Below are 25,397 nucleotides of genomic sequence, written 5' to 3' on the forward strand. Positions count from 1 at the left end.
CTTGTTTAACCCATCCTGCTGAATTCCTGAATGTTATTAATGTTTTGTTATGTATGTCGGCCCATCACAGAACAGTTCACTGAATCACCTTCTTAACCGACTGCCAGATTTTCTTGGAGGACTAAACAGTCAAAACAATGTCAAGGTAAATCTGTGTCTGTGTTTTTAAACTCTCTCTTCATTGCCTGTTGCCTGATACTGTAACCCAGATAAAACACAGATTACAAGTTTTTTAAGTGTAAAGTCTTTCTCTCAGGTGTGGTACAATAACAAAGGCTGGCACGCCATGGTGTCATTTGTTAACGTGATGAACAATGGTCTGCTGCGAGCGAGCCTACCACCAGGTCCAGAGAGGAGGAAACACGGGATCACTGTCTACAACCACCCACTCAACCTCACCAAGGAACAACTCACCAGAAATGGCCATGTGAGTTCTTCACTGTGGGACTTTTGGGATGATGTTGGTAGATATTTTATCCCTCTGACTGACTGTAAAGAAGTGACTCAGCACAGTCAGGACGCAAGAATCCTGACTGATTATCTATCTGACAGACGTTTTAAGTGTCTGCTTTGAAACATTGTCAGTAGTAATATGTAGTAAATGGACTGAAATATTCAAAAAACTCATGCATTAACCTTCAGGAAGATTGAATAAGACTTGATAGCAGTAGAGGTAGAAAAGGTTTTGAAAAGGTAGAGAAGAATTTTGATAGACCTCAGACAGATTTTACAGAACAAACCTTGAGCAGTGTGTATGTTTTGTGTGGGCTTACCTGAGTCTGTGTCACTTTTTACAGGATGACCACATCAGTTGATGTTCTCGTTTCCATCTGCGTGATCTTTGCCATGTCCTTCGTGCCGGCCAGCTTCGTCCTATTTCTGATCGAGGAGCGAGTCAGTAAAGCCAAACACCTTCAGTTTGTCAGCGGGGTCAAACCAATCCTCTACTGGCTCGCCAACTTCACCTGGGACATGGTCAGTACTCAAGAGAGTCAACACACTCACGCTTATATTGGAAAAGATTAAATCTGTCAGTGATGCTGTAATGCCTACGGTTTGCCAGTTGGGGTTGATAAGAGCTGCAGATTATGAGTTGCTTACTTCTCTGGAAATGTGATGTACTTTCATATAATCACATTTGAATTCCAAGTAATAATTTACTGTCACATGTCAGACTGAGTTGGTTGTCTATTATGAATCAGACATTTTATTGCAAGTCATAAGGATATTGTACAAAAGCTAAGATTGAGCTGAGCTCTGTCCAGCAGAAAAGTTGGACCTGGTTCGATTTTTGCTGGATTGTTGTCACAGAAAATTCCTCAGATAAAGGAGTAGACCTCCAGAATCCCAGCAACACTATAACTTAATATAGTGTTTTATTTCTAATCACTCATGGCAAAATGAAGCACTACACGGAGACAGGGAGAGACTGGTGCAATCAAACAGATGTAGAGTGCAGAATTATACAGCAAACCAAGACTGGTTGATGAACAAGACAGTGAATTCAAATAGCAAATAATCTCTCTTATAAACCTCCTGTGTGTCAAAGAAAAGGCTCCTTGTCCTTTTTTCTCAGTACATCACTTTGACAGCTAGACCTTCATGGGTGTCCTTGGGTTTTGCAGAGTGCACACACACATCTCTCAGTTTCCACCTGCAGTTGGGGTCATTCTGCGGTTACGCTGGCTTAGATGAACCATTATTATAAGATTTATTTGTATAGATTCTAAGATTATTATTATAAGAAACACTTCCTCTTGTTAATAACTTTTTTTTTTTCAGTTGAACTACACCGTCCCAGCCACAATGGTGGTGCTGATCTTCATCAGTTTCCAGCAGCAGTCGTACGTTTCAGAGACAAACCTGCCTGCTCTCGTCATGCTGCTCCTCCTCTATGGGTACGTTTAAACAGACTCCACCTCAGTCTGTGTTTAAATCAGCCACCATAAAATCTGACCAGACTGCATAATCAGAGTGGCTCATGTCTTTTCAAATGTTTTCTTTAGATCTCCATGCCCCAATATATATTTTAATCTAATTGTCTCATTCATTCACTCGTAATTTTTACCAGCATGTCGCATTTGACTAGGATTAATGTCAGAGCCTGGGAACTTCCTGCTCAAGACGTCACAAACTTCAATCTTGAGTTGTCTTCCCTTGTACATAACTACAAAGGAAAACAGTAGTAATCTTTAAATTATCTCGTCAGACATAGTATGATTTCTATTACAAAATTAAATAAAACTTCAAGCCAGTAATAAATGTTTAAATGACTTCCGTATTACTTTAATTTACTGATACGTTCTTATCTCATTTTTTGTGTCTCTGTAGACAAAGTCTCTTTTGTTCCACTTGGATCATGGTAAAGTAATGTATCTTTCTGTACTCACTAATGATCCTTTTTAGGTGGTCGATAACCCCTCTCATGTACCCAGCGTCCTTTGTGTTCACCGTCCCAAGCACAGCTTATGTGGTTCTGACTTCTATCAACCTCTTCATTGGAATAAACGGCAGCATCGCCACCTTCGTCCTGGAGCTGTTTGTAGACGAGGTACAGAACCTGCACCGGTCTGAACAAAGAGGGGATGTACTGTAACATGAGCTAATAAGTTAAAGACTTTTATTCTCTTGGCTTCATCATTATAATAAGAAAAAAGGATATAAAGGTGTGTGTGGCCTGCTACACTGTCTTCGTCAGTTCAATCTTAAATTTTACAAATGAACTGGCAAAGTTTTAAAATGGCGTCAGCAGAAGTAAAGTGGGGTAGGAAAGCGAACAAACTATTCCACCTTTCTTTCCAGCATCTGAACGAGGTGAACCGGATCCTGAAGAAGGTCTTCCTCATCTTCCCTCATTTCTGTCTGGGACGAGGACTCATTGACATGGCCAAAAATCAGGCCATGGCTGACGCCTTTCAGAGACTGGGTATGAAGCTGGCGAGGAGGGTTTTATTCCTGCTCTGTAAATATGTACCTATATATATATATATATATATATGTGTGTGTATATATATATATACATCTACCAGGTAAACTCTATATCTTTTCGATATCTTTTGTTTGCTTGGTACGTAATGTTGCCCTGTACTCTACAACTGTATATTGTACTGTTAGAACGTCCTATGTGCACTATTTTCATCACCATCCCACAGAAAATTATTATACACTTATACACTTTTCCTCATGTTTTCAAACACTCAGGACTAAAGATAATATTAAGTTTTTCCTGGGAAATCTTTGTGTTTCTTCCCTCTTCAGGCACCAAACAGACTCTGGATCCTCTCCAGTGGGATTTTGTTGGGAAGAACTTGTTTGCGATGGCAGCTGAGGGCGTTGTCTTCTTCATCTTCACCATACTGCTGCAGTACAAGTTTTTCATTCACTTCAGGTATGATTAATACTACTCCTGTCTCTATGGGGACTTCTGCTGATCACTGTCAGATCATGAAGAGTCTTGCACTTTCCATAAGTCATGGTGTATATGTGCCAGAAAAAAAAATAACGAATAAGAATTTAAAACAAAATCTTGATTATAGTGATATTGCCTTTAGAAGTTAAATGGGAAACAAATATATTAATAAAATGCAGATAGAGCTTTCTGTTTTAAAAGAGAGGTATGAAAGCAGTGAAAGTATTCTCTGCAGAAACATAACCCAGACTCTTATACAGTAGTAAAGAAAAAATAAATGAATCATTCCCTGTTCTTGTATTTCTCTGTTCAGGCCATGGTGGGCTGAGCCTGAGATCCCTTCTCTCGGTCCAGAGGACGAGGACGTTGCCAGGGAGAGAGAGAGGGTCAAAAGTGGCAAAGCCCAGTCAGACATCCTCACCATGATAGACCTGAGCAAGGTATAACCAGCATACAAGCTTAAAAATATTAGAACTAAAACTGTGTACACTCAGTGGCCACTTGCAAACCATCTGTTCTACTTATTTTAGTAGCATTTATAACAAGAAAGTTTCTGCATTTTTCATAAAACTGCAAACTGCCTTTGTGTGTCATTTCCTCTTTGAAAAAGTAATATCATTGAGTGTTTTCATTCGTTAGAAGCAGGCACTTACAGTACAGTGAAGAGCACAGTCCTTCTCCACTACTGATCCTGCACTGCTGATGTTATAAAGGCCTCATTGTTCTCATTGCAGCATTGTTCTTTGTGTTTTTCAGATTTATAAAGCAGGCAGGAAGCCAGCGGTGGATCGTCTCTGCCTGGGGATCCCACGTGGTGAGGTGAGAGATATAAATGTCAAATGCACCAGAGAATAACACGGCCTGTGGTTTTTTTTTATAACTGTAGCTGATGAAACTACAACTGCTGCTACTATTGGTATCAAATTTGCTACAGCTGTCGCTTCTCATGCTGCTTCTATTACTGTGACTGCTATTAACACTTCTACAAGTAGTGCTGCTGTTTCTAAAAATACTGATGCTCCTGCTGAGCCTGCTGTCACTGTGAAGGAAAATATCGTGAGCTGGAGGAAAGGCAATCACCAGCTGGAGAAAAAAGTTTGAACAATACAGTGGCAAGTGTGCCAGAATAATGCTACACCAGAGCTCTGCAGATGTTGGGTTTAACAGGGTGTATATATCTCCAGCTTTACCTAAATAAGTCTCCAGATGTCCACTGGTCATAGTGTGGGCTAAGCAGTAGACCATTGTAAAACACTGTGGAGGTCTAAGGTGACTATAAGGCCTAGAAAATATTAGAGCACAGTGGTCTGCAACAGTGTTTCGGTGGGTGGTACATGTCAAAGTAACATCTGGATGATGGTATATAGATCTAGTAAGCTTGTTACTAGACAAGAAACCACTGCATCAAACAGACAATAAAAATAAGCAGCTCTGCAAATATTGTAGCTTTATGTTGTTGTGTCTGTCTGCCAGTGTTTCGGCCTGCTGGGAGTGAACGGAGCAGGAAAGACCTCTACATTTCGCATGCTGACTGGAGACACTCCCATCACATATGGAGAGGCTTTCCTGAACCACTACAGGTACTAATGGTCTCTACCAAATACTGTGCACATTAGAGAAGAGGGGAATACTCAAGAACTGCTTATAAATATTATAACAGGACTGATTGTTCATATGAACTTCAGTGACTTGTTATTTAAATAAACAACTACTACAAGAGCAGTAGTTATTGTCATAGTAGTACTAGTAGGAGGAAATTAGTAGTGGAAGTGATACCAGTTGTAGAAGTAGTATTTGTTGCAGCAGTTGTAATTATACAGTAGATGTAGTAGGAGTAATGGCATATACAGTAATGACAGAGGCAGTAGCAGTAATAGAAGTAGTACTAGATCAGGAAGTAGTTTAATAATACCTGTAGTATTTGTAGATGCAGCAGTAGAGAAGTAGTAGTACTAGTAGTAAAATCAGAAGTCCTAGTAGTGACAGTAAGTGTTGTAGTACTAGCAATAGACCACTATTCGCACTGTAGTATTAGTATTTGAGACTGTAGTATCATTAATAAACATAGCTGCAGCACAAGTAGAAGGGTTATGAGTATCAGTAGTAGTAGCACCAGTATATTGCAGTGGAAGTCATTCTGTCGTTCTTGTATTAATATCTGCAGTATTAGCAGAAGTATTGAACTGTGTGTTTGTGTGGTTCTCAGTGTGCTGACAGAGATGGAGCGAGTCCACCAGCTGATGGGTTACTGTCCACAGTTTGACGCCATCAGCGACCTGCTGACAGGTCGGGAACACCTGGAGCTGTACGCCCGTCTGCGGGGGGTTCAAGAAGACTCTGTCGCCAAGGTAACGTAAAGGAACAGGTCACACCAAAACTAAAATTAATGCACAAGATATGGTGAAGACATGCAAATACATATCCTTCCATCTGATCTGTATAGATGTAACACACATGGGGAATCTCTGACACTAACAATATCTCCTGCTTGGTGATAAGAACTGCAAACATGTTTGACACACCCTTGTTTTAGCAGCAGGATGTCACAGTGACATGGCTTCTCTGTTGTCCTGTAGGTGGCGCAGTGGGGGGTGAAGAAACTGGGCCTGACACAGTACGCTGAGCGGGAGGCCGGAGGCTACAGCGGGGGCAACAAGAGGAAACTCTCCACTGCTATCTCTCTCATCGGGGCGCCGCCTGTTATATTCCTGGTGAGGATCAAATTAGCTCACAAAACAGCTGGAGAGCAACATCTGGATGAACCTTTTAGAAATCAATAACACTTCAATAACACTTCAACCAGTGAAACAATTTACTCCACTGTAGGAAACAGCCAACACAACAACATATCACCTTATTTTGGTATTGATATTGTCTCCTGTTGTGACATTTTCATCCGATGAATAAAAAGAGACACACAGGAATGTCTTTGTTATTTTTAAAAAATCAGGATGAGCCCACCACTGGTATGGATCCAAAAGCCAAAAGATTTTTGTGGAACTGCATCCTCAGTGTCACCAAAGAGGGAAGAGCTGTAGTTCTCACCTCCCACAGGTAGGAGGAGATGTAGATTAGATTATTATGTGCATACTGTTTGAAATAAAACCAGTGGTTATTGGGAACATGACACAGACGGTAAACTCTTCTCTGCTTCACAGCTGAAGGTTGACTCAGTGTGTAAATGCTAACGAGTTTATTCCTGTGTCTGTATGGTCAGTATGGAGGAGTGTGAGGCTCTCTGCACCAGGATGGCCATCATGGTCAATGGCAGGTTCCAGTGTCTGGGATCTGTGCAACACCTGAAGAACAGGTAAGCACGTTATTCTCTCTAAGTTCAACACAACAAGTCAAACTGCAAACACAGTTTATCAGTCAGTGGGTTAACGTTACAGAGATTTGTGTTGTTTTGTATTAAAATCAAAAAGTCTCACGTCCTGACATACGATTGTTGCATCAGTGTGATGAAGTACGTTGATTTAACTGGTATTTAATAGACTATTAATTTCAGATGTTTTCTTCTTCGATTTTCCCAAAAATATATTACAGCAGTATACATGTACATCAATATCACAATATAAAATTACATGTTGTGTACTGTGTGTGTGGATTTTTTAGATCTTGCCTTTTTCTGTAAAATGATCCATACATTTCTCATGTTTAACTAAATATAATCTCTATGCTGCTATTTGAGTCTGACAGTTGATTCTCTCTTTTTCTTGATGCTAGTTGTTGGTTCTTTTAAGTCGTCTGCAGTGACTTAGACTTAGCTGTCAAAGAAATTGTAAAACAGCTAAAAGAAAGAAAATCTCTGCAAGGATATTTTAAGCTGTTGCGTTTTTAATTAAAAACAGAAAACCAAAAACCAAACTGGTGCAATCTCCTCGCAGTAGACTGGATATATTATTCTACAGTGCATAGAGAAAAAAATGTAGGACCACTCCCCTCTAATTTAATAATTGGACTAATGAGAAGACACAGTGTTGGATTTATGAACCAAATAAAGGTATAAAGCTACAGATATGTTAATGGTGAACAAGCACCAAAGCAGGTAATAATGGTAATAATGGGTTTCACGAAGCAGCTGTGATGTATGTTTGATAATAGAAGTCTCTTGTGTATATGTGGATCTGGGGTATAAACTTGTACACACTGTAATATTAACTTTTTTATGTATTTTATGTGTTGTTCATGTTTTTAGAGCTGCACTGACTTTATCCCATTAATCTATATTGATGAAACATTACATTTAAAATGCTGAATATTGTTTCTCTTCATCTTTCAGGTTTGGCGACGGCTACACCATCATCCTGCGTCTGGCGGACACTAACCCGGACTCCTGTCCCATCAGCAGCTACATGACGAATGCTTTTCCCAGCATCGAGCTGAAGGAGCGTCACCAGAATGTGCTGCAGTACCAGCTGCCCTCACACTCCTGCTGCCTGGCTCGTGTCTTCGACGCGTTGGCCAACAATCATGAGGAGCTGGGCATCATCGACTTCTCTGTTTCACAGACCACCCTGGACCAGGTGAGGACGGTGATGCATTCGATCCTCTCCAGCTATCCAATCAATATTTCTTTAGAAAAGTGGTGCAGTGGTTCTGAGCCAGGATCTTCTGTAAATAAAGCTCTTTACTGAGGTAGTGTGTGAGTAACAAGTATTGGTAAATTAACAACTACTAAGACTTTACAATCACTAAAAAGAATCAAAAGAGATGTCTGATCTGCTCACTAGTCTCATAAGATAGATTTGTTTTCAAATGTTTGTTACTGTAACTTTCTTTCTTTTCATCAGCCATCCAGCCACATTTTAATAGCGGAAACAGTGTTTTCTTTCAGTGTTTGAGAATTATTTGTTTGTATTTATTTGTTTCTGCTGTAATGGGGTAACAGGAAGGAAAGCTAGTGTCAACTCAAAGAATGTAAAAGTTTTAGTTTGTAACCAGACAGTTTGAAAAATCTAAAAAAGCTACTACACAGCTACTAAATACGTAAATATCAGCATGTTAAGATGTGTTAACAACAATAATTCAGTTGTAACACTAAAGCTGGTTCATGTTTTGTAGGTGTTTGTCAACTTTGCCAAAGAGCAGACTGATGATGACTGCCTCACAGGCGTGGTCGTCAGCAACGGGTCAGTACAGCCCACCAGGATTAACCCTCCCGCCATGCAACGACACCCACCAGTCACACCCCCCCAGCAAAGCAAGGCTCCACAGCAGCATGCAAAATCACCCGACAGCAAACCCAAAGAGGGCAAATCAAAAAAGGCTAAATCCAACAAGGGCAAATCTAAAGAAGGCAAAGCTAACGGAGAAAAAAGCAGCAGTACGGCAATGACCAGATTACCTCAGTCAGAGGAGAAGGACCAGGAGACGCCTCGGACGAGCCGGAGGGGCAGCAGCGGATCAGACAGCAGCAGCGGTGGAGTTCAGGGAGAATCCAGTAAATCCAGTAGGTCCAAACACAGAGGAGAGAGCTCCAGTAAAAGTCCCTCTGCACTTTTTATAGTCGGCAGCAACACACAGGACAGCACACTGTGAAGTTACATGAGCAGAAAACGAAGGTTGAAAGGACCAACTACAGACAAAAAACTGTTAATACTTGTATGTTCATTTGAATGTTGCTCGGTGTTGGCAGCAATCAACAATATGCAGCATAGGACACCTGGGCTCACCTGGAGTCTGTCAGTAAGAAGTGAACAGTAGAAAAGATGGAGTTTGAAAGTTTTCCTGTCAGTGAAACTGACTCTGTTCAGCTAAATTTACCCCCTTGGCCTCCTCTGAAGAAAGAACCAAAAGTTGTTGTTTCCTAATAATGGCTTTGGTGCCTTGTTCACCCATTAACATATCTGTAGCTTTATACCCTTTATTTGGGTTCATAAATCCAACACTGTGTCTTCTCATTAGTCCAAAGTTCTAGTTTATTTTTCCTGAAAGAGTATTATTCAAGGCTCAGTGTAAAAACAATGGGTGGCGTTCCTCAGGGCTCGATTATTAGACCTCTCACAATCTCATCCTTATGTTACAGAAAGCACTTTAAAGAAAATGCTGCAGACACTCAAATAGTAGCTGGAAACAAATATGTTTCATTTAATTATTAAGATGATTTTATATGCCAGGAAGCATTTACATGGTTGTAAACGCTTTCTGAACAACATACAATGAACCTTAAAAATATTATTGTTTTGTAAATCAAGATTTTTTTTCCAATTTCTACCAAAATTTTTAATTTTCTTTTCTTTTTATTTTATGTGATTTGTCATTGATAACAGTGTCACTGTCCAAATGAAGGGTAGTATAATTATGGTCAGGAGAAAAAAAGCTTTCTCTGTATTTCTATCTGGTATTTACTGCTGTTTTGTGTGGTTGGTTAATAATGAAGTAATGTTTCCTTTTTTCTTCTTTTCGTATATCACATGGAGAGGAATCAGACATCCAAAACTCATTTTATCAAAATATTTCCAAACTATAAAATTATTGAAAATCCAAATCCAGTCAAAATAAAAAATAAAAAATCAATCGAGATCAAACAATCACAGAGTTAACAGAGCTGTAAACACCAGACGCAACAACAATGCCTTTGGTTATTTTTTAATTAATTCATCCATTCATTCAGTTTCTTATAATAAACCCTTTATTTATTTATTTATTTTCTATCTAAAATGATATGGCTGACTGAATGTTTAAAGCAGGTTGTTACTGCACTGTAATGCGCTGTTACATATTTAGAGGATTGTTACAATAGTAACTACAGTTATAGGCATGAGACAAACATTATCAGAGGGGTTTTTCATCCCAAAATGCAAACTGTTATATGTTTTTTAAAAAAAAGTTAAATGTATTGAAAAGGCTGGAATTATGCAAAACCTAAGCTGGATTTAAATGATGTTTGTCTCATTTTGGAATGAAAGTCTGTTTTACCAAATGTACTTTGAGGGTATTAAGCTTGAAGAGCTCTACTTGAACATTAATTTATCTGAGCATCTACTATAAGATGTATATTATATACTGAACATATACTACTGTAGGAAAAACAACGGGTATGTGTCTGTTGTGAATGTTTTGTCATGAGGGAAAATAAAAATATATTGTTTCCTGTATCAGTTTTTAAAACACTGTGCTGTTTGTGTATGTGAGTCCAGCCTGCTGTGTTTTTTTGATGAGTCATTGCAGCGTTGTGGTGGACGTCAGGAGGTTTTTCTTCGTCATGGAGAGGATGAGTGTGGGTTTAGGTGCAGAAAAAAGTGGAGGAAGGCTCCTCTGTCTGTTCACACTGTGTCCACCCACTGATGTTTCTGTTGCAGCTCCACTGTTAAAAGATAGAAGGGTAACACTACAGTCTCTTTTTTAACATCTATAAGCTGTACATAAACATTTAATAACTAGTTTTATAGAATCTAGTTGTGCGCAGCTTTTAAAGTGATAATTAAGGTACAGCATTTGTCAACAACTATCAAGTCATTCATATATTTTCTTACAACTTGTACCCAAACGTACATATTCACTCTGTCAGTCAGCTGCCTGACCCTCTTCTCTCTCAAACACTGTTCACTAACAGCCGTGAGGAGGTGATGCGACTGGACTTTTCTCCATGACTCTTCGTCACCGCCTCTCTTCTTCCTCCCCAGTTTCTGTGTGACCGCCTGCAGCAGAGCGTCCAGGCTGGAAAGGGAGATGTCAGGAAGACGAAACTCAGGAGACTTCTGTGCAGAGAGCGAGATGGAGGAGACACTCATCAGTAAACTCTGAGAAAAAATCAATTCCCTAATGTTTTGTTGGAGGAGGAAAATGATATGTAGATGTTGTACCCATGTAGATTATCAGAGAAAACTATTTTAATCTCCCCAGTGTTTAAACTGCTTTGTGTGTTTTACTTGTTCTATAATGTAAAACTTTAATTTTAATGGGTGTTTTTGACTGAATATTTTTATATACAAATTTAATTTTATTTTTAAAGTTACGCTTAACTATGTACTTTGCAATGTTATTAATATTCACTCTTTCTAAATTTCATCACCTTAAGATTTAGAAAGATGTTTAAAAACTCTTGTAGGAAGAAACTGGAGCAAATATGGAGCAATATCTGTTTTCATACGCCAAACAAATTAAAGGGGCAACGAGAACATTTTGTACTGTTTGACCACAACATGCAGTGAGTCAATCATTGCTCAGAAATGTGCTGCAATTTCTGGCTTTCAAAATGTCTCTTGTGTTAAATTGTGACTTTCCCCTTCACCACAGCACTGACAGACCTGTCTGTAAAGTTTTTCTACATTGCAGATAAAGACTGACAAACACTTTCCCCAATGCAGCTGAAAATGTACTACTACTACTACTGTGTGAGCAAAAACATTCAGCTCTCTCTCTCCATCTCAGGACGTTTAAAATGAACAAGTTTCAGTGGTTGAACTCACACTGTTAGAGAATAGAGGATTATCTATCCAGGGCCTGCTGTCTGTAACTGATGCATCGTCTCCACTGCCTTTAGCTGTAAAGTTTGGAGAGATGGTTGTTGTTGTTGTTGTTGTTTTCTCAGATGAACTGACAGGAGGTAGAGGTGAGAGGATCTTCTTGGTCCTCTGATGGTCACAACACTCAGGAGCTGGTTTAGGTTGAGTTATAGGCGGCAGCACAAACAGAGGACTTAGTGATTGTTTGGTATCAGTGGCTCTGTTCAAACTTAATCCTGCGTCACTTGTATTGAGTATTTGTTGCACTAATTTGACGACAGCTTGTTCATTTTTCCTGCTGGTTTTTGGTTCCTCTTTCCTTGTATAGCTGTTATCTTCTTTTTTCTCCTCCTCTTCCTCCACAGGCTCCTTGGCTGAGGCTAAAACAGGCATCAAGTTGACACAAAGCCTCATTACGTTCCCTGATGTCTCACATGTGGTTTTACCCTTGTCTGTGGTGGATCTGCTGTTTGACGTGGTAACTTTAATCTTCTCCTTTGACTTCACGATTCTCATCCTGGGAATTGATTTTTTCACTTCACCCACGATGATCGGACTTATGTCTGCCTCATGTTTTTCTAGTTTTACTGTTTTCTTCTCTTTCCCCATCACTGAATTTGGATAAAAACACCTCGGTGAATCTTCTCTGGTATCGTCCAAACATCTCTCAAAAAAGCCTCTTAGAATAAAAAAACAAAAACGTATATTCAGACTCAACAGAGTTTTCTTTTCTGCCAAAGTCTTCTCAGCTCCCTTTTCTCTCCAGTAACAGTGAGAAAAGCTCAGAACAATCAGAGGACTTTGTGGCAGGCCTATTAAACTGGCTGTTATGGTAACATGCACACAAACTCCAGTCACTCTCATTGGAGTGGAAAAAAGTCATTGTTATTCTTTTATGACAGTGCTTAATCTGAAACCACCCCAAGCTGCAGGAGTATAAAGACAGTGGAGGTGGCAGAGCCTTTACTTTGAAATTATGACAGGAATTTTTGTTTGATAAGGTGTGCCATAGATTGTCTATTAGCAAGATGAATCACCCAGGAGATTAAATAGACTAGTATCACACTACAGCAGTGCTCATATTTACCTTGAGTGTTGGATTTACATGATGTGTGAGCTACCAAATTAAACAAAACATTTACTTTAGCTTCCTAGTGGTGATCATTAGCAGGACATTTGAGTATTTGTTGTAGGTTATCATCAAGTCTATAATCACAATCAACTCTGGCTATAAAAATAAAGAAATTTCTGTGACATTTTGTTTCTGAACCACATTTTAAAACTGTGCTAATCAATATTTGTTTTAATGTTTTCTATATCAACAAGGAATCAAAGATGAGATATGAATAGTGTTACTCATAGTGATGAACTTACAAGTAATTATCACCTGACTGCAGAGCATTTTAGCATTTTTTCATATTTATTTATTTATTTATTTTGAGCAAAAAGGCTATTAAACTGACTGCACACTACCTATTCAGCATTAAAATACAGACAGACAAAGTTAGAGACCAGCTGGTGAACTCAGTTGGGCATTTAGCAGCTAAAGGGACAAATATTTTCCTCAGGAGTTGGTGGAGACAAAAAAACAGAATTAAAAAGAGAGTTAATGTAGGACTCATCAGAAACATCACTTTAATTAAATTAAAGGTGCGAGTGTGAATGTTTTTTTGCCTCTAAGTGTCAGGCAGATGATTGACTGGTGTACTCCCACCTCTATATTATATTATATTATATTATATTATATTATATTATATTATATTATATTATATTATTCTCTTAAATGTTCTTAAACGTGCTAAATTAAGTGATTAGAGGTGATATGTAGAAGAGATTAGATGTTGAAAATCTCTACCAGGTGTACCTACATGCAGACAGAGTGAGACCTCTTACTTTTCCTCCTCTCTTTGTTTGTAGTGGGAGGACTCCCTGTCCGGCTAGCAGCCAAACACATATACTCACTGTCCTAACTTCACAACTGTATTTATTTTTTAACACAGCCCGTAAAGATCCTCGCAGCGGGTTCTTCTTTCCGTTTGTTCTCGCTTTAATAAGATGGTCGTTCTGACAAATAACAATGAGGAACAGGATTATATGTAAGTGGCAAATACGAGTCTGTTACGTTAGCGAGCCACTTAGCATTAGCCAAGATTTCAACAGCCAGTTAGCATTAGCTAGGATTTAAACGGCTAGTTAGCATTAGCCAAGATTTCTACAGCCAGTTAGCATTAGCTATGATTTAAACGGCTAGTTAGCATCTGCCAGGATTTAAAGGGTTAGTTAGCTTTAGTTAAGGTCAGGGGCTGTGTCCGGGGTTATATTGGTTGAAATCTTGCCAGCTCTCTTTCTAATTTACAAAACTAGATAATCTTCTTGTTGCTAGTTTGGCTTACGTTAATATTTAGATTTAAGTGAGTGATTAAAGTCCTTATCTCTGTTAGCCTTTTCGTTGCTAACTAGCCGACTTGGATATGCTGTGTTTTCGATTACTGCTGTTCTGGGGTGTTTTTTAACAACAAATGAGCTGATAATCGTTGCTCCAGGATATATCCTACAACACATCTTATCCAGATTACGTAGCGGTTTTCTCCTTCCTTGTTGGCATGTAAAGGTAAAGTTACAGAAGTGAGTCAGAGTCGCTAAATATGTCTAAAATGTTTGTAAAAACTCGTATTACATCCTCCACTTGCCTTCAAAGTACATGTCAGGGTAACATTATGGGTTAGTGGGCAAACCTTAATAACCCAGGCAGAGATGATGACATATTATGTTGCTGTAATGTTGCTCATAACCTGCAGGGCTCAGGCTAAAAATGGTATTTCAGCAGAGCAAGCTGGCAGAAAACCCAGCAGAGGCGGTCATCACACAACACCCACTGACCTACATTTGAAGCTGCTGCTGCTGCTGCTGCTGCAGGATGGTTTTCATTGCTCTGTGAAGCATTTAAAAATTACTGCAGACACAAATCAGAAGCAGCACAGTACAAAAGTGACCCTCTCTCCTGAATGACACAGGAACAATTGATACACTTTTTCTTAAGGTGCATTTTAGGCATAAAAAAAGACATTGGTGTCAGCTTTGATTCTTGGGCTCATGTGAAGTTTGTCACCAAATCTGCTTTTTAGCATCTTAAAAATACAGCCAAAGTGCATCCATTTTGAGCTACACAGGGAGACGAATACACGCCTTTACATCCAGCAGGAAAGTTTATTTTAATGCTCTCCTGTCTGGTCAACCCGAGTAGTCATAAATCAATTGCAACTGATTCAGCTCTCTGCTTGTTTTTATGCTCTCACAGTAGTTGTCTGTCAGTTTCTGTATCGAATTTAATATTCATGTACTTGTCTTTAAAGCACTTCATGGTCTTACTTCCAATCTACGAACCAGGACGGCCCTACAGGTCCCCTGGCTCAAGTCTTATAGTTGTCAAGTTGTGTAAGTGCAGGACAAAAGGTAGCTTTTAGTCAATGAACTTAAATGGATGTGATGTTATGTTGTCACCACACAGTGTTTTAATTCTCACATGACCAACCATGTAACTAAATAACCATATTTATGACCTGTACACTTGCAAGTTGTTAACATGGGACTCCCATATGATATAAACATGTCATATGCCCCCAGTATCATCCTGCCTACCTGTGCATATAACACAGCTGAATGATCACAGGTGTGCCTGTATATACACTAGACATTATAGGAAATGTGAAATAGTTACTGACTTAGAAAATTTATATGGCATACTAAACAAGTGAACTACATCCCTTCATCAAAAAGTAACAATAAGATCCGAGCAACCCTAAGGGTTTCTGTGACTGCATTGGCTAAATGTGCATCTTGCTCTCTGTTTTCCCAGCCTGATAGAGGAGCGTAAATGCACCTCCCTGCCTAGCTCTCCCGCCAAGCGAGTGTCTCCCACCAAAAAGAAGCAGTTCTTTATCAACCAAGCCATCCGCAACTCTGACCTCACGCCCCGAGCCAAAGGCAAGAAGAGCCTCCGCCGACAGGAGAACAGTAAGCTCTCATTTCACATGATCAGATTAGAAGATGCTCTCTCTATCTACTGCAGGCTGAACGATACCGGAAGAGCCTTCAAGTCTCTTGTTCCACCATTAGTAGAAGAAAAAAAACAGTGGTTTCAATGATGTAAAAGCATTCACAGTGAATTCACTTTACCACTCTCCATCTGTCTCTTCTCTCCTTCTCTGAAAACCAGCACGCTTTCTTGCTAACCTTCTTGAGAGGGATGAGTGTTCCAAAGATGATCTGGAGGTTTGCAGTAACCCAGCCATCCCGTCCATCTTCACTGAAGCCTGCACCAACGGAAACTACGTAGAGGTAAGTCAGCTACGTTTAAACATGTCCACCTTGCTTATTATGGGATCTGGTTTTATTTAGCACTCAACATCTGTGTTGATCCTCATGAAGTTGCTTTTAAATTCTGCTTTTATACGTTAAGAAGCACAATATGTGTGGTGGCTGTGTCAGTCTTGAACTGGATAGTGAAGCAATGTTAAGCTGCTGTCTTTTTGTATAAGTTACTGTGATAATAGTGTTGATGCTTTGTGTTTATTAACTTTGTCAACTCATGTTGTATCACAACAGTAGCAGAAGTGACAGCTCAGCTCACACAGCTGCGGTAACCCCCAAGGGGAAAACACGATAGTCACAAGTCAGTTACCACCTGCACGGTTTACAGCTAAACTTTGTTGCACCGTGCTCAAGTGAGTTTGTCACACTATATTAGGTTGTGATGCTGTCATTTATGTGGCTGGGATTTTTGTCAAGGCAGGGGAGGTGGAGAAGGAGAAATATTTGTCAGTGTCAGACTTAAGGGGGCGAGCATACAACTGTTTCCAGGAGGCAGTGCAAGTCAGCGTAAACTTGATTCATCTCAAATCCACAAAAATACCAGGAGAAAAGATTAGCTGATTCTTTTTTGCCCAGTACTACTCTGTGTGCGAGCCCTGACTCATTGATGGCCGAGGTTTTGTTCACTACAGCTCTGATTGTCAATCAGCCACATTACAGTTCGTCTTGCATCTATGATCCAGACATGTCGTCAAATCTATAAGCACCCGATAAAATAATGACTATTTTTATTTATTGTCCTGTTCTTGTAGCCATGGAACGACTTCATGAATTGCTCCGGTGAGGAGCAGGAGAGGCTGTTGTCTCTGCTGGAGCAGGAGGAGGCCAAGAAGAAAAACACCAACCGCCTCCTCAAAGACCAGAGGAATGGTGAGTGTCTCAGTTTGCTGCCGCGGTTGTAGACGGGCTGCTTAAAGCACAGCTGTTTGTTTGACCATCACTCGTGTCTTTCGCAGTAAATCCTGCCTTCACTGCTCAGGACTGTTTCCAGAGGATCGATCGCAGGCTGCGAGTCACTCTGAGACGGAAACAAATCCCCATGGTGAGTGTCGTGTCTTCTTCTCATGGTGCTTGGAAAGTGAACGTTTGATTGCTGGCCATGTAAGTTTAATCAAGAATTATATACACACCTCTTGTCAACTCTCTGTCCATAGTTACGATAACTGCTTGATGACATGTTATCCTCAGTAGTTTCTTGGTTTTGGACTGTTTATCAGACAAAACAAGATAATAATTAATCATTTGAAGACACCATCTTGGGCTATGACTAATTTGGAGAGATATTTTTCACTGTTTTATTGCCCTAATGACCTATCGATTACAGAAAATAATGATCACATTAATCAATAATAAAAGTAATCATTAGTTGCAGCCGTAATATGATTGTTGTGTCTTAACTTCTCTTCACTCCTGACACCCACAGTGTTGTTTTTTCTCCACACAGGGAACTCTGGAAGTACTTGAGGAAAATCTCCTGAGCTTCTTCAACGCTCAGCCTCACTCAGTTTACACAACCAACCTCGGCAGCAGGTAGAAATCCTCTTTTATATATTCAGGGTGTTTGCAGGTCCTGAATTATTAAGAAACACTGAATTTGTTTACCTCAATAGTAATGTCAATTATAAAATGCTGCTATATCCAGTCGTAGGCTGTCAGGAGACGTTACAGATTTAAAGACTATTTTGATTGAGCTGCAGGAGGCTGGTTAAATTTTTTTTGTGGCGTTTCTGTCAGCACAAACAAACACTGTCACCACTGCTGCTACAGTAGTTAGGATGCTCATTGTCTTGCAGTTAGCAAGTGTTGATTTTAGTAAAATCTTAAATGAATTAATAATTCTTCATTAATAAATCCATCCATCCGCTAGGTCACTAAGAATAATTGTCATAAAGTACAGAAAAAAAAAATCAATTTCATACTTCAGTCGATATGACCATATAGCAGATGTTAACTTGTGTTCCACGTGGTATTAAATGGTATTAAAAAGCCATACTTTTAAATATATATAGGCCTCCAGTACACAGAAATAATAATTTTTACAAATTTCCTATCAATATACAGAGTTTTTTTAAAAGTTAAAATTGCAATCTGTTTGATTAATGCTTGATGTTTTGCCTTAAATATCTAATTCCATCAGTAACATTATGGAAAATGTTTGAGTCCATGTGCTCACTATCAGCCCTCGTCATCAAGCTCTACGCCACATTCAGACCTTAGCCCTGAGTATTAAAAAAAAAAAAGAGAGAACAGCCTCCTCAGTGCGTCCCAACATATTTACCTGGCGATAATCACAAGATTTAAAACCCTGTCTCAGAACATTATAAACCGCTGTGCAGTGTTTTGTTCTGATAAGCCCTCAAACTGAGCTTCCTGGATCGTATTTCATATCTCACCGGTGCCTGAAACAACACAGCCCTGCTCACACAGCCCCTTTAGATTGTTTTAACACACTTCCATCTCCTTACTCCTTCACAAAATTATACAGGTCGAAAGCCCAGACTGATGGATCCTAACTTATGTTTCCCCACCTGGGAAACCGGTGTGTATGAGATTACATGAAACCTTTACTGCAGCAAACAAAAACAGGATGTGGGAGAATGTTGGCATTTAACACAAACATCCATTATCTTTATGGATTCATGTGGAGGAAAAATGGGTCAGTGCAAAAAACCCAAAAACAAATGAGTTCTCAGTGTGAGGACAGAGTGAGGAGGAGTGGAAAGTCATCTCTCTGCTGTTTGTGTTTGTGAATCAGCTTTGAGAGGCTGCTGCTTCACGCCGTCTGCCAGTACATGGACCTCGTCTCTGCAAGTGAGTGGAAACACACAACCAAAATCACTCTATCAGACTCACTCATTTATTTAAGTTTATTTATCATTTATGCAAATTATTAGATCTTGATATGGACAGAGCGCTCTGTTCGTACTCAACGTTTATGTATGTATTTGAATGAAGCGGAGCAGTATCACCAGAAATCATGGGGGCAGTGTAACCACTAGCTCAAGTGAGACACAACAATAGGACTTGACGAAGAAATTTATAAAACAGTTTGAGTCACGTTAGTGAAAAGATTTCTCCGTCCTCATGTTGAGACATATTTAATGGCCTCACAGACCTCTGCTGTTTACAACGCTGCCTCTGCTTCTGCCTCTTTCTGAAGAGGTACAGCCACTTACTAACAAGTGGCCAAATGAGACTACAGAGGTTGTCAGCGTCATAAAACCACACAGGAAAAACGATCTTTACAGCCTCATTGTGTTTATACTCACACTCTTGCAAACTATCACTAACTTTCTAAGAAGAAAAGCTTTTGTAGAAGAGGTCAGAGCTAAATTAAACTACAAATTAGAAGCTTATTGGTGGAGACCTTAACATCATGCGACTGTGGTGTAGTGGGTTTATTGCCTAACATTAGCTTTTTACTTCCGGGGATTGTATTTAGGCTTCAAAAATAATAACAGTGGTGTTCATTTGTGAAGATTATCTTGCTGAACAAAACCTGTAAGTGTTTGCTGGATATTGAGCTTATTCTCTGCAGTCAGCCAAAAACCAATGAAAAAAAAATCACACTTACTTTTTTAGGGAACCAGGATGATGCTAACTTCTGGGTTGACCTACAAAAATACGTCATCCCTGCACCACTCTATTATGACCTCCATCGCCGTCGACATGTTTGTTGTGACACACCTCTGACTCAGAGCTGCCCTCTTTTAGATGTGTTGCCTTACATCTATGTTAATGTAAAGTGCACGTGGAAGTATGTGGACGGTCTGGTTGGATTTACGAAGGCATCTTAATATGTCAGATGGGTGATCAAAGTCTGTTTGTTGTTGGACCCTCAGGCACCAACTACAACGGGTCACGTCAGACTGAAGTGGTGAACAAACAAGAGGAGTTTCTGCCTCCTTCTCTTCTGCTGTCTGCCTACCTGGAGCAGATGAGCTGAGACCAGGACCACAGTGTGTTTCTTCTGCGTGGCTCTGCTGCAAGCAGGAGCTCTGAGAGATGTAGATGAGGTGCTCTGTCCATATGTATCATCTGTGTAATGTCCACCGAGCTTCACAAACAGAGCTGAAAGATGCCTGCTTCCTTCTGCTTGGTCTCTGTAGTAAATTTTCCATTAATTTGATCCATAAACAAATCAGAGGTCATCGACCCCTGTGCGTTAAAAACATGCTTTGTATAATGTTAGCGTGTTAACTGTGTGCATGTTAATGTGTTGAGGTCAGCTCAAAGCACAGCCCAGCCCGAGTGCAGGAGGTCACCACACTTGAGACGTCCTACCATGGCCAAATTTAACATTTTCTTCCCCATTGTTAAAGACTCAGAGGTAGTAGAGTTGTCAGAGCTTTTTTTCATCCATCCAAAAAAGTAATTAGTAATATAGCATCATGAATTGATTTTGTTTAAGTACTGCTGTTACCACACAACATTGGGAGTTAAATACTTAGTTCCCAAGTATTTAAAATATATACATTAATATTAGTATAATATTTATTTTTTTCTCATGATCAGATTTATGACAAAATAGATCAGCTGCCATTAGCGTCATGACAGCATGTCAAAATGTATTTATAGGCCAGACAGGCTCAGGACATCATTGTTACACACCGGTATACAAACAGGTGAGATAAAGTAATGGTTCAAAATGAAAAGTAATCAGCTTCCGCACATTGTCAGCACTTATAGTGTGTTGTTTCACTGCCTGAAGGATTAGCCTGTAGGATTTGCGTAAGTAGTGAGGTATGATGCATTAATAATCACTCTACGTTATATGCACAGACACATCACTCATCACCATGGGTGAAAAAGTAAATATCTGTTGTTAACAGCCTCTCATAAGCTAATCATCTCTGACATGTGAGACAAAAACAGGCTGTTTAGGTACAACATCATATACTAAACACACATACGAACACACACAAACCAAAACAGAGGCGACATGGGAAAAAAAATGAAAGGTCTTTGACTGAAAAAAAAAAACAGAGTCAGAGCAGCTATAATGATGACACCTCAGCTCTCATATACAGTTTTTCTGTTTACATCGCAGTGCCACAATTCAGCACATATTGGTCCTGATGTCTGACACAGCTTGAAACAAGGATTTCAGTGGACTGATCCCACCCAGCGTGAAATACAGTAAACTTACACAGTCACAGTTGTCGTACAGTGAAGGCGCCTTAACCTGATGACGGTGTCATTACTTAATTTTCCATAATTATATCCCTAATGGCTTTAAGCTTTAAGTCCTAAAATATATCATGTAATACAAAAGTTCATTTCACTACGATCTGACTAACAACCGCACGAGTTTGTCGTGTTTCCATGGTAACAGCAACCACTGATTGGTGGGAACTCACCTGCAAACTCATATTTTACATTCATTTCAGCAAAGCACAACTTCATAACAGTAAATACTGACAATAAAATCAAAAAAACTAAATGGAAAATTTACTCAGAACCCATTTCTAATGGACACTGCAGGGCTGATGATGAGTGACAGTTTGCAAAGGTGCTAAGATGGAAGAAGTGCTCTCTACTGCATCAGGAAACGCATCACTGCCTGAAGGATTAGCCTGTAGGATTTGTGTTAGTAGTGAGGTATGAAGCATGAATATTAATAATCTCTCTATATGCACAGACACATCACTCATTATCGTAGGTATAGAAGTAAATGTCTGTCGTCAAGGGTGTAAAATAGCAGCTTTCTAATAGACTTGGGAAGTGAAGTAATTCTTTTGTAATCATCTCGGTGTTATGTACGAGGAGGAAATTCGCTCTGTGGGTACATTTTCTTTGGGATTTGCTTTAGGGGATTCAGTTTCCTATGTGTCTTTCTCTGCTAGCTTCGTCCTCGCCTTGTCTACACCAGTCGAGTTTCAGCTGCATTTTGCATCAGTCATGATTTGAGGATACGCTTACTTTTCAGCCAAACCGTCAATGTTGATTGAGTAACGGCTTAGAAACAACTGAGCACAGACTGCAACTGTGACATCAAACAATACTTTTTTAGGCTTTTCTACGACTGTACACTGATCAACCACAACATTAAAACCACCTGCCTCACAGGGTGTGGGTCCCCTTCGTGCCATCAAAACTGCTTTGACGCATCAGGGGATAGATGCAGGACCTCTTGGGGTTTCTTGGGTTGGGTTCTGTGTGGCCCCTTTATGGATCTGGCTTGTTCTGGCTCATCCCGCAGATGCTCAGTCAGATTAGTATCTGAGGAGTTGGGAGGCCAGGACAACACCTTGGGCTCTCTGTTGTGTTCCTCAAGACATTTCTGAGCAGTTTTTGTGCTGTGGTGGGAGCAGTGTCCTGCTGGGGGAGGACCCTGCCATTGGGGAGTGCTGTTGCCATGGGGAGGGAATGTCAAAGTAACATCCAAGACCCAAGGTTTCTCAGGAGAACACTGCATTGTAACAAGATGATCAATGTTATTCACTTCATCTGTCAGTGGTTTTAATGTTGTGACTGATCATGTCCAGCGGCTGCTAATGTGCTACTTTCACTGCACACTGGTGTAGACAAGGTGTAAATGTTATTTCAGTCACAGTCAATATTTAAAGACAAGATAAGGAACTATACTATTGTTAAGAAATGCTACTGTCCCTGTACTTTTAGATTTATTGATGGATTTTTTTGCAACATGCACAATGTTCACTCAGTTTACACTTAACACACAACAACTTTAAAAGCCTCTTGCTTACATGGTTTAAAGGTATACTGTATGTACAGTAGATGTGTTACACTGACTGAAAAATAACCACATTTAAGGTGTTTTGATGGTAAAAACCTGCTGAGTCGTGACTCGGGTACGTGTCATCTCAGTATTAACATTTACAACCCCAGAAAAGCACTTCTGCCTTACAAACACAAGTTTCTATGTTTTCTCTGTACATATATTTCTACATTTCTACTTGACTGGATTTTGGAAACATGTATCCAGGTTATTTAAAAAAAAAAAAAAAAAAAATCATACCCCCTGATTTCTTTTTATACTGTTGTCGGCAGTGTAACAAAACTTGACCTGTCGGTGCATTTTTGTCAACAACCAAAGTTTGTGCGTTTGTTGCGTGGAAATCCAACTTCTCAGGCTTTCGATTTTCTCACTCTGAATGTCATGTAGTGATTTCACATAGTGTCATTTTACTGTGTACTGTAAGGCTCTTCATTAAGATGAACTTGTTTGGTTCATGCTCACCCCAGCACCAGGGGGCGCTGGCAACTTTTTAAATACTTGTAGATGTAGTTGTGCTGTAAATAATGAATTCAGATAATTGACTTGTGCCAACATTTGGATTGAAAAAGCCTATGATCGTCTGAAAGCTTTATACACTAGACTGTAACATCTTTGTGTATATAATGATATGTGTGCTACAGTACCTATTTATAGTTATCGCTACAACTATTAAAGGATATAAGATATTTTTTTTCTCATTTCATTGTGTACTTTTTACTTAAAACTGCTGAAAGCCATGTCTGAAAAGGTGGTTTTAATAAATGTGAGTTTAACTCCACTACTACTCTGCTGGGTTTTTCTTTCCTTTGTTATTCAGTGATCAGTTTTCTGATCTCACTTCACAGATAAATATCAGCTCCAGGCAGTCTGTTATGAGTGGAGGAAGAAGTGTACAAATCTACTGCGTCAGTAAAAGTAGCAACATCCCACTTAGAAAACACTTAGTCACAGGTAAAAGTCCAGCATTCAGAAAATACTGAGCAATGTTTTGCAAGATGGCCACTTGTCTGTGGTTCTCCACTGGTTCCTCCTGAAGATATACATTTTTAAAAACACATATATGTGTTCATATTCTAAAAAAGCTCAGACATTTCTTTTAACAAGTGGGAACTGAAATTAATAGCAAATGTTACTCAAACAGGAGTAAACTGTTTTTGATGTGACATACACTGTACATAGGATTGATTAGAAATAAACTACAGTGCCTGTGTTGATTGTAATGAAGGAACATGACACCCGGTGCAGAGATGGGCTCACTGATGTGGGTTTTTTTTATCGTTTCTGCACAAACAAGTGATAACCACTGTACAAAATATTAGATACAAGTACCAGTATCACAAATTCACTGAGGTGTAATTGGAGATTTGAAGCACTTGATTTAAGGACGATAACAGAATGTTTTATTTTTAGAGAGATTGTTGGGTGAATGTTACTGTATCATTTTCTGAAGCCATTTAAATAGACTTTTTTGAGGTTTCTAAAAACAGAGGGACAGTGGATTTTGGATTGGACCAGTAGATGGTGTACTAGTGCAAAGAAATACAGATCATTAGTGACTATTAGGTTCTGAATTTATGCCTGTAGTGATTATTTTATGTGCTTGAAAGAACATTTGTATGTGTGTTTTGTGTTTTTTAAAGACTGGAACTTAATGCAGCTGTTTGGATAAACAACAGTCATCAGTATCTGTCAGCAACTGAAGAAGTGAGGAAATCTGCTCCTTTTCCTTTTCAAATTGAAAGACGGTTAACAGAGGTTGATAGTGGCCAAATCAGCAGCGTCCAAATGGCTAAAAAAACACTTTAAAATGTCAAAAATCACGTTATAATAATTGTAATTAACTGCACGGACAAAGAGAAGCAGTAACAAACTGAAACTAACCAACGTGGATATAACAACAGTACAGCAGTAGATAGTGCTAACTGATATTGAAATAAATTTGCATTATATTACATATTAACTTCATAATTAAGTTCTTGTTCTTAAGTGTTTGTCTTCCTCTTGTGTTACTTTGGCTAATTCAGCTTAACACTGAAACAGAAATTTAGAATCATTATTTATTACTATATAATATTATATCAATCAGTTTTCATAAATTTATATTTGAATTTGATTGATTGATTGCATTGAATTTATATCTTGCACTGTGCGGTGTTTCCTTCTTTTTTTTTGATGCCTTGTCTCTCATCTAACACATCAGTCATCTCTAATTATTTTGGTATCAAGTGTGAAATTATAGCTTTCATCACCACACAGAGATCCATTTGATTTTAATTTCATCTCTCACTGTGCCAGGGCCATGAACACATTTCTCCCCAGGATCCTGTTACATCTGATGAGGCAGATGGGTGGGATAGTTTTTCTGTTTTTAAATATCTTCGAGCTCTGCGACCAGTCAGCACTCACTGTAAAGTCATACGTGGGA

The 25,397-nt window shown here is 39.3% G+C and overlaps 3 protein-coding genes across 5 annotated transcripts in view; 2 read left to right on the forward strand and 1 right to left on the reverse strand.

The window, feature by feature from the left end:
• The window catches only part of abca7 (ATP-binding cassette, sub-family A (ABC1), member 7), a 27,741-nt gene extending 17,219 nt beyond the window's left edge, over positions 1 to 10,522 (forward strand). Inside the window, 16 exon segments of the mRNA XM_018667490.2 lie at positions 71 to 145; positions 257 to 441; positions 798 to 975; positions 1,783 to 1,898; positions 2,407 to 2,551; positions 2,803 to 2,926; positions 3,259 to 3,388; positions 3,723 to 3,849; positions 4,166 to 4,228; positions 4,883 to 4,989; positions 5,616 to 5,757; positions 5,986 to 6,120; positions 6,360 to 6,463; positions 6,627 to 6,719; positions 7,692 to 7,935; positions 8,474 to 10,522. Coding sequence (XP_018523006.1) covers positions 71 to 145; positions 257 to 441; positions 798 to 975; positions 1,783 to 1,898; positions 2,407 to 2,551; positions 2,803 to 2,926; positions 3,259 to 3,388; positions 3,723 to 3,849; positions 4,166 to 4,228; positions 4,883 to 4,989; positions 5,616 to 5,757; positions 5,986 to 6,120; positions 6,360 to 6,463; positions 6,627 to 6,719; positions 7,692 to 7,935; positions 8,474 to 8,950 — 2,445 coding nt within the window. The 3' untranslated portion in view covers positions 8,951 to 10,522.
• On the reverse strand, positions 9,988 to 12,810 carry LOC108877447 (uncharacterized). Its single transcript, XM_018667489.2, has 3 exons — positions 11,824 to 12,810; positions 10,907 to 11,112; positions 9,988 to 10,718 (listed from the first exon to the last, which is right to left on the reverse strand). Exons 1-3 carry the CDS (start codon positions 12,721 to 12,723, stop codon positions 10,574 to 10,576), a joined length of 1,251 nt encoding a protein of 416 aa, XP_018523005.2. The 5' UTR covers positions 12,724 to 12,810; the 3' UTR covers positions 9,988 to 10,573.
• Positions 12,811 to 13,758: 948 nt separating this feature from the next.
• r3hdm4 (R3H domain containing 4) lies at positions 13,759 to 23,750 on the forward strand. Of its 3 annotated transcripts, none has more exons than XM_051077187.1 (8): positions 13,759 to 13,955; positions 15,716 to 15,873; positions 16,076 to 16,197; positions 16,983 to 17,100; positions 17,187 to 17,272; positions 17,675 to 17,760; positions 18,986 to 19,041; positions 19,813 to 20,066. In XM_051077187.1, the coding sequence occupies exons 1-8, from the start codon at positions 13,915 to 13,917 to the stop codon at positions 20,025 to 20,027; spliced, it is 882 nt and encodes a 293-aa protein (XP_050933144.1). In that variant the 5' UTR covers positions 13,759 to 13,914; the 3' UTR covers positions 20,028 to 20,066. The 3 variants fall into 3 exon arrangements, with proteins under 3 accessions (XP_050933144.1, XP_050933145.1, XP_018523009.1); XM_018667493.2 differs by lacking the exon at positions 19,813 to 20,066 and adding an exon at positions 20,073 to 23,750 and having other exon boundaries at positions 13,761 to 13,955; XM_051077188.1 differs by lacking the exons at positions 18,986 to 19,041; positions 19,813 to 20,066 and adding an exon at positions 20,073 to 23,750 and having other exon boundaries at positions 13,760 to 13,955.
• Positions 23,751 to 25,397: the final 1,647 nt, after the last annotated feature.

Source organism: Lates calcarifer, linkage group LG17 (assembly GCF_001640805.2).
Source record: "Lates calcarifer isolate ASB-BC8 linkage group LG17, TLL_Latcal_v3, whole genome shotgun sequence".
Classification (NCBI taxonomy): Eukaryota; Metazoa; Chordata; class Actinopteri; family Centropomidae; genus Lates; species Lates calcarifer.

What these genes read in the sequence shown, in the direction of transcription:
- LOC108877447 (XM_018667489.2), bottom strand. Translation starts at nt 12,723, where the DNA reads ATGAGAGTGACTGGAGTTTGTGTGCATGTTACCATAACAGCCAGTTTA. An exon ending in ATCCTCTATTCTCTAACAGT is followed by an intron (nt 11,113 to 11,823) that starts GTGAGTTCAACC and finishes CTCTCTGCACAG; the next exon opens with AAGTCTCCTGAGTTTCGTCT. An exon ending in CTGACTGACAGAGTGAATAT is followed by an intron (nt 10,719 to 10,906) that starts GTACGTTTGGGT and finishes ATCTTTTAACAG; the next exon opens with TGGAGCTGCAACAGAAACAT.
- r3hdm4 (XM_051077187.1), top strand. Translation starts at nt 13,915, where the DNA reads ATGGTCGTTCTGACAAATAACAATGAGGAACAGGATTATAT. An exon ending in CCTCCGCCGACAGGAGAACA is followed by an intron (nt 15,874 to 16,075) that starts GTAAGCTCTCAT and finishes TCTGAAAACCAG; the next exon opens with CACGCTTTCTTGCTAACCTT. An exon ending in CCTCAAAGACCAGAGGAATG is followed by an intron (nt 17,101 to 17,186) that starts GTGAGTGTCTCA and finishes TGTCTTTCGCAG; the next exon opens with TAAATCCTGCCTTCACTGCT.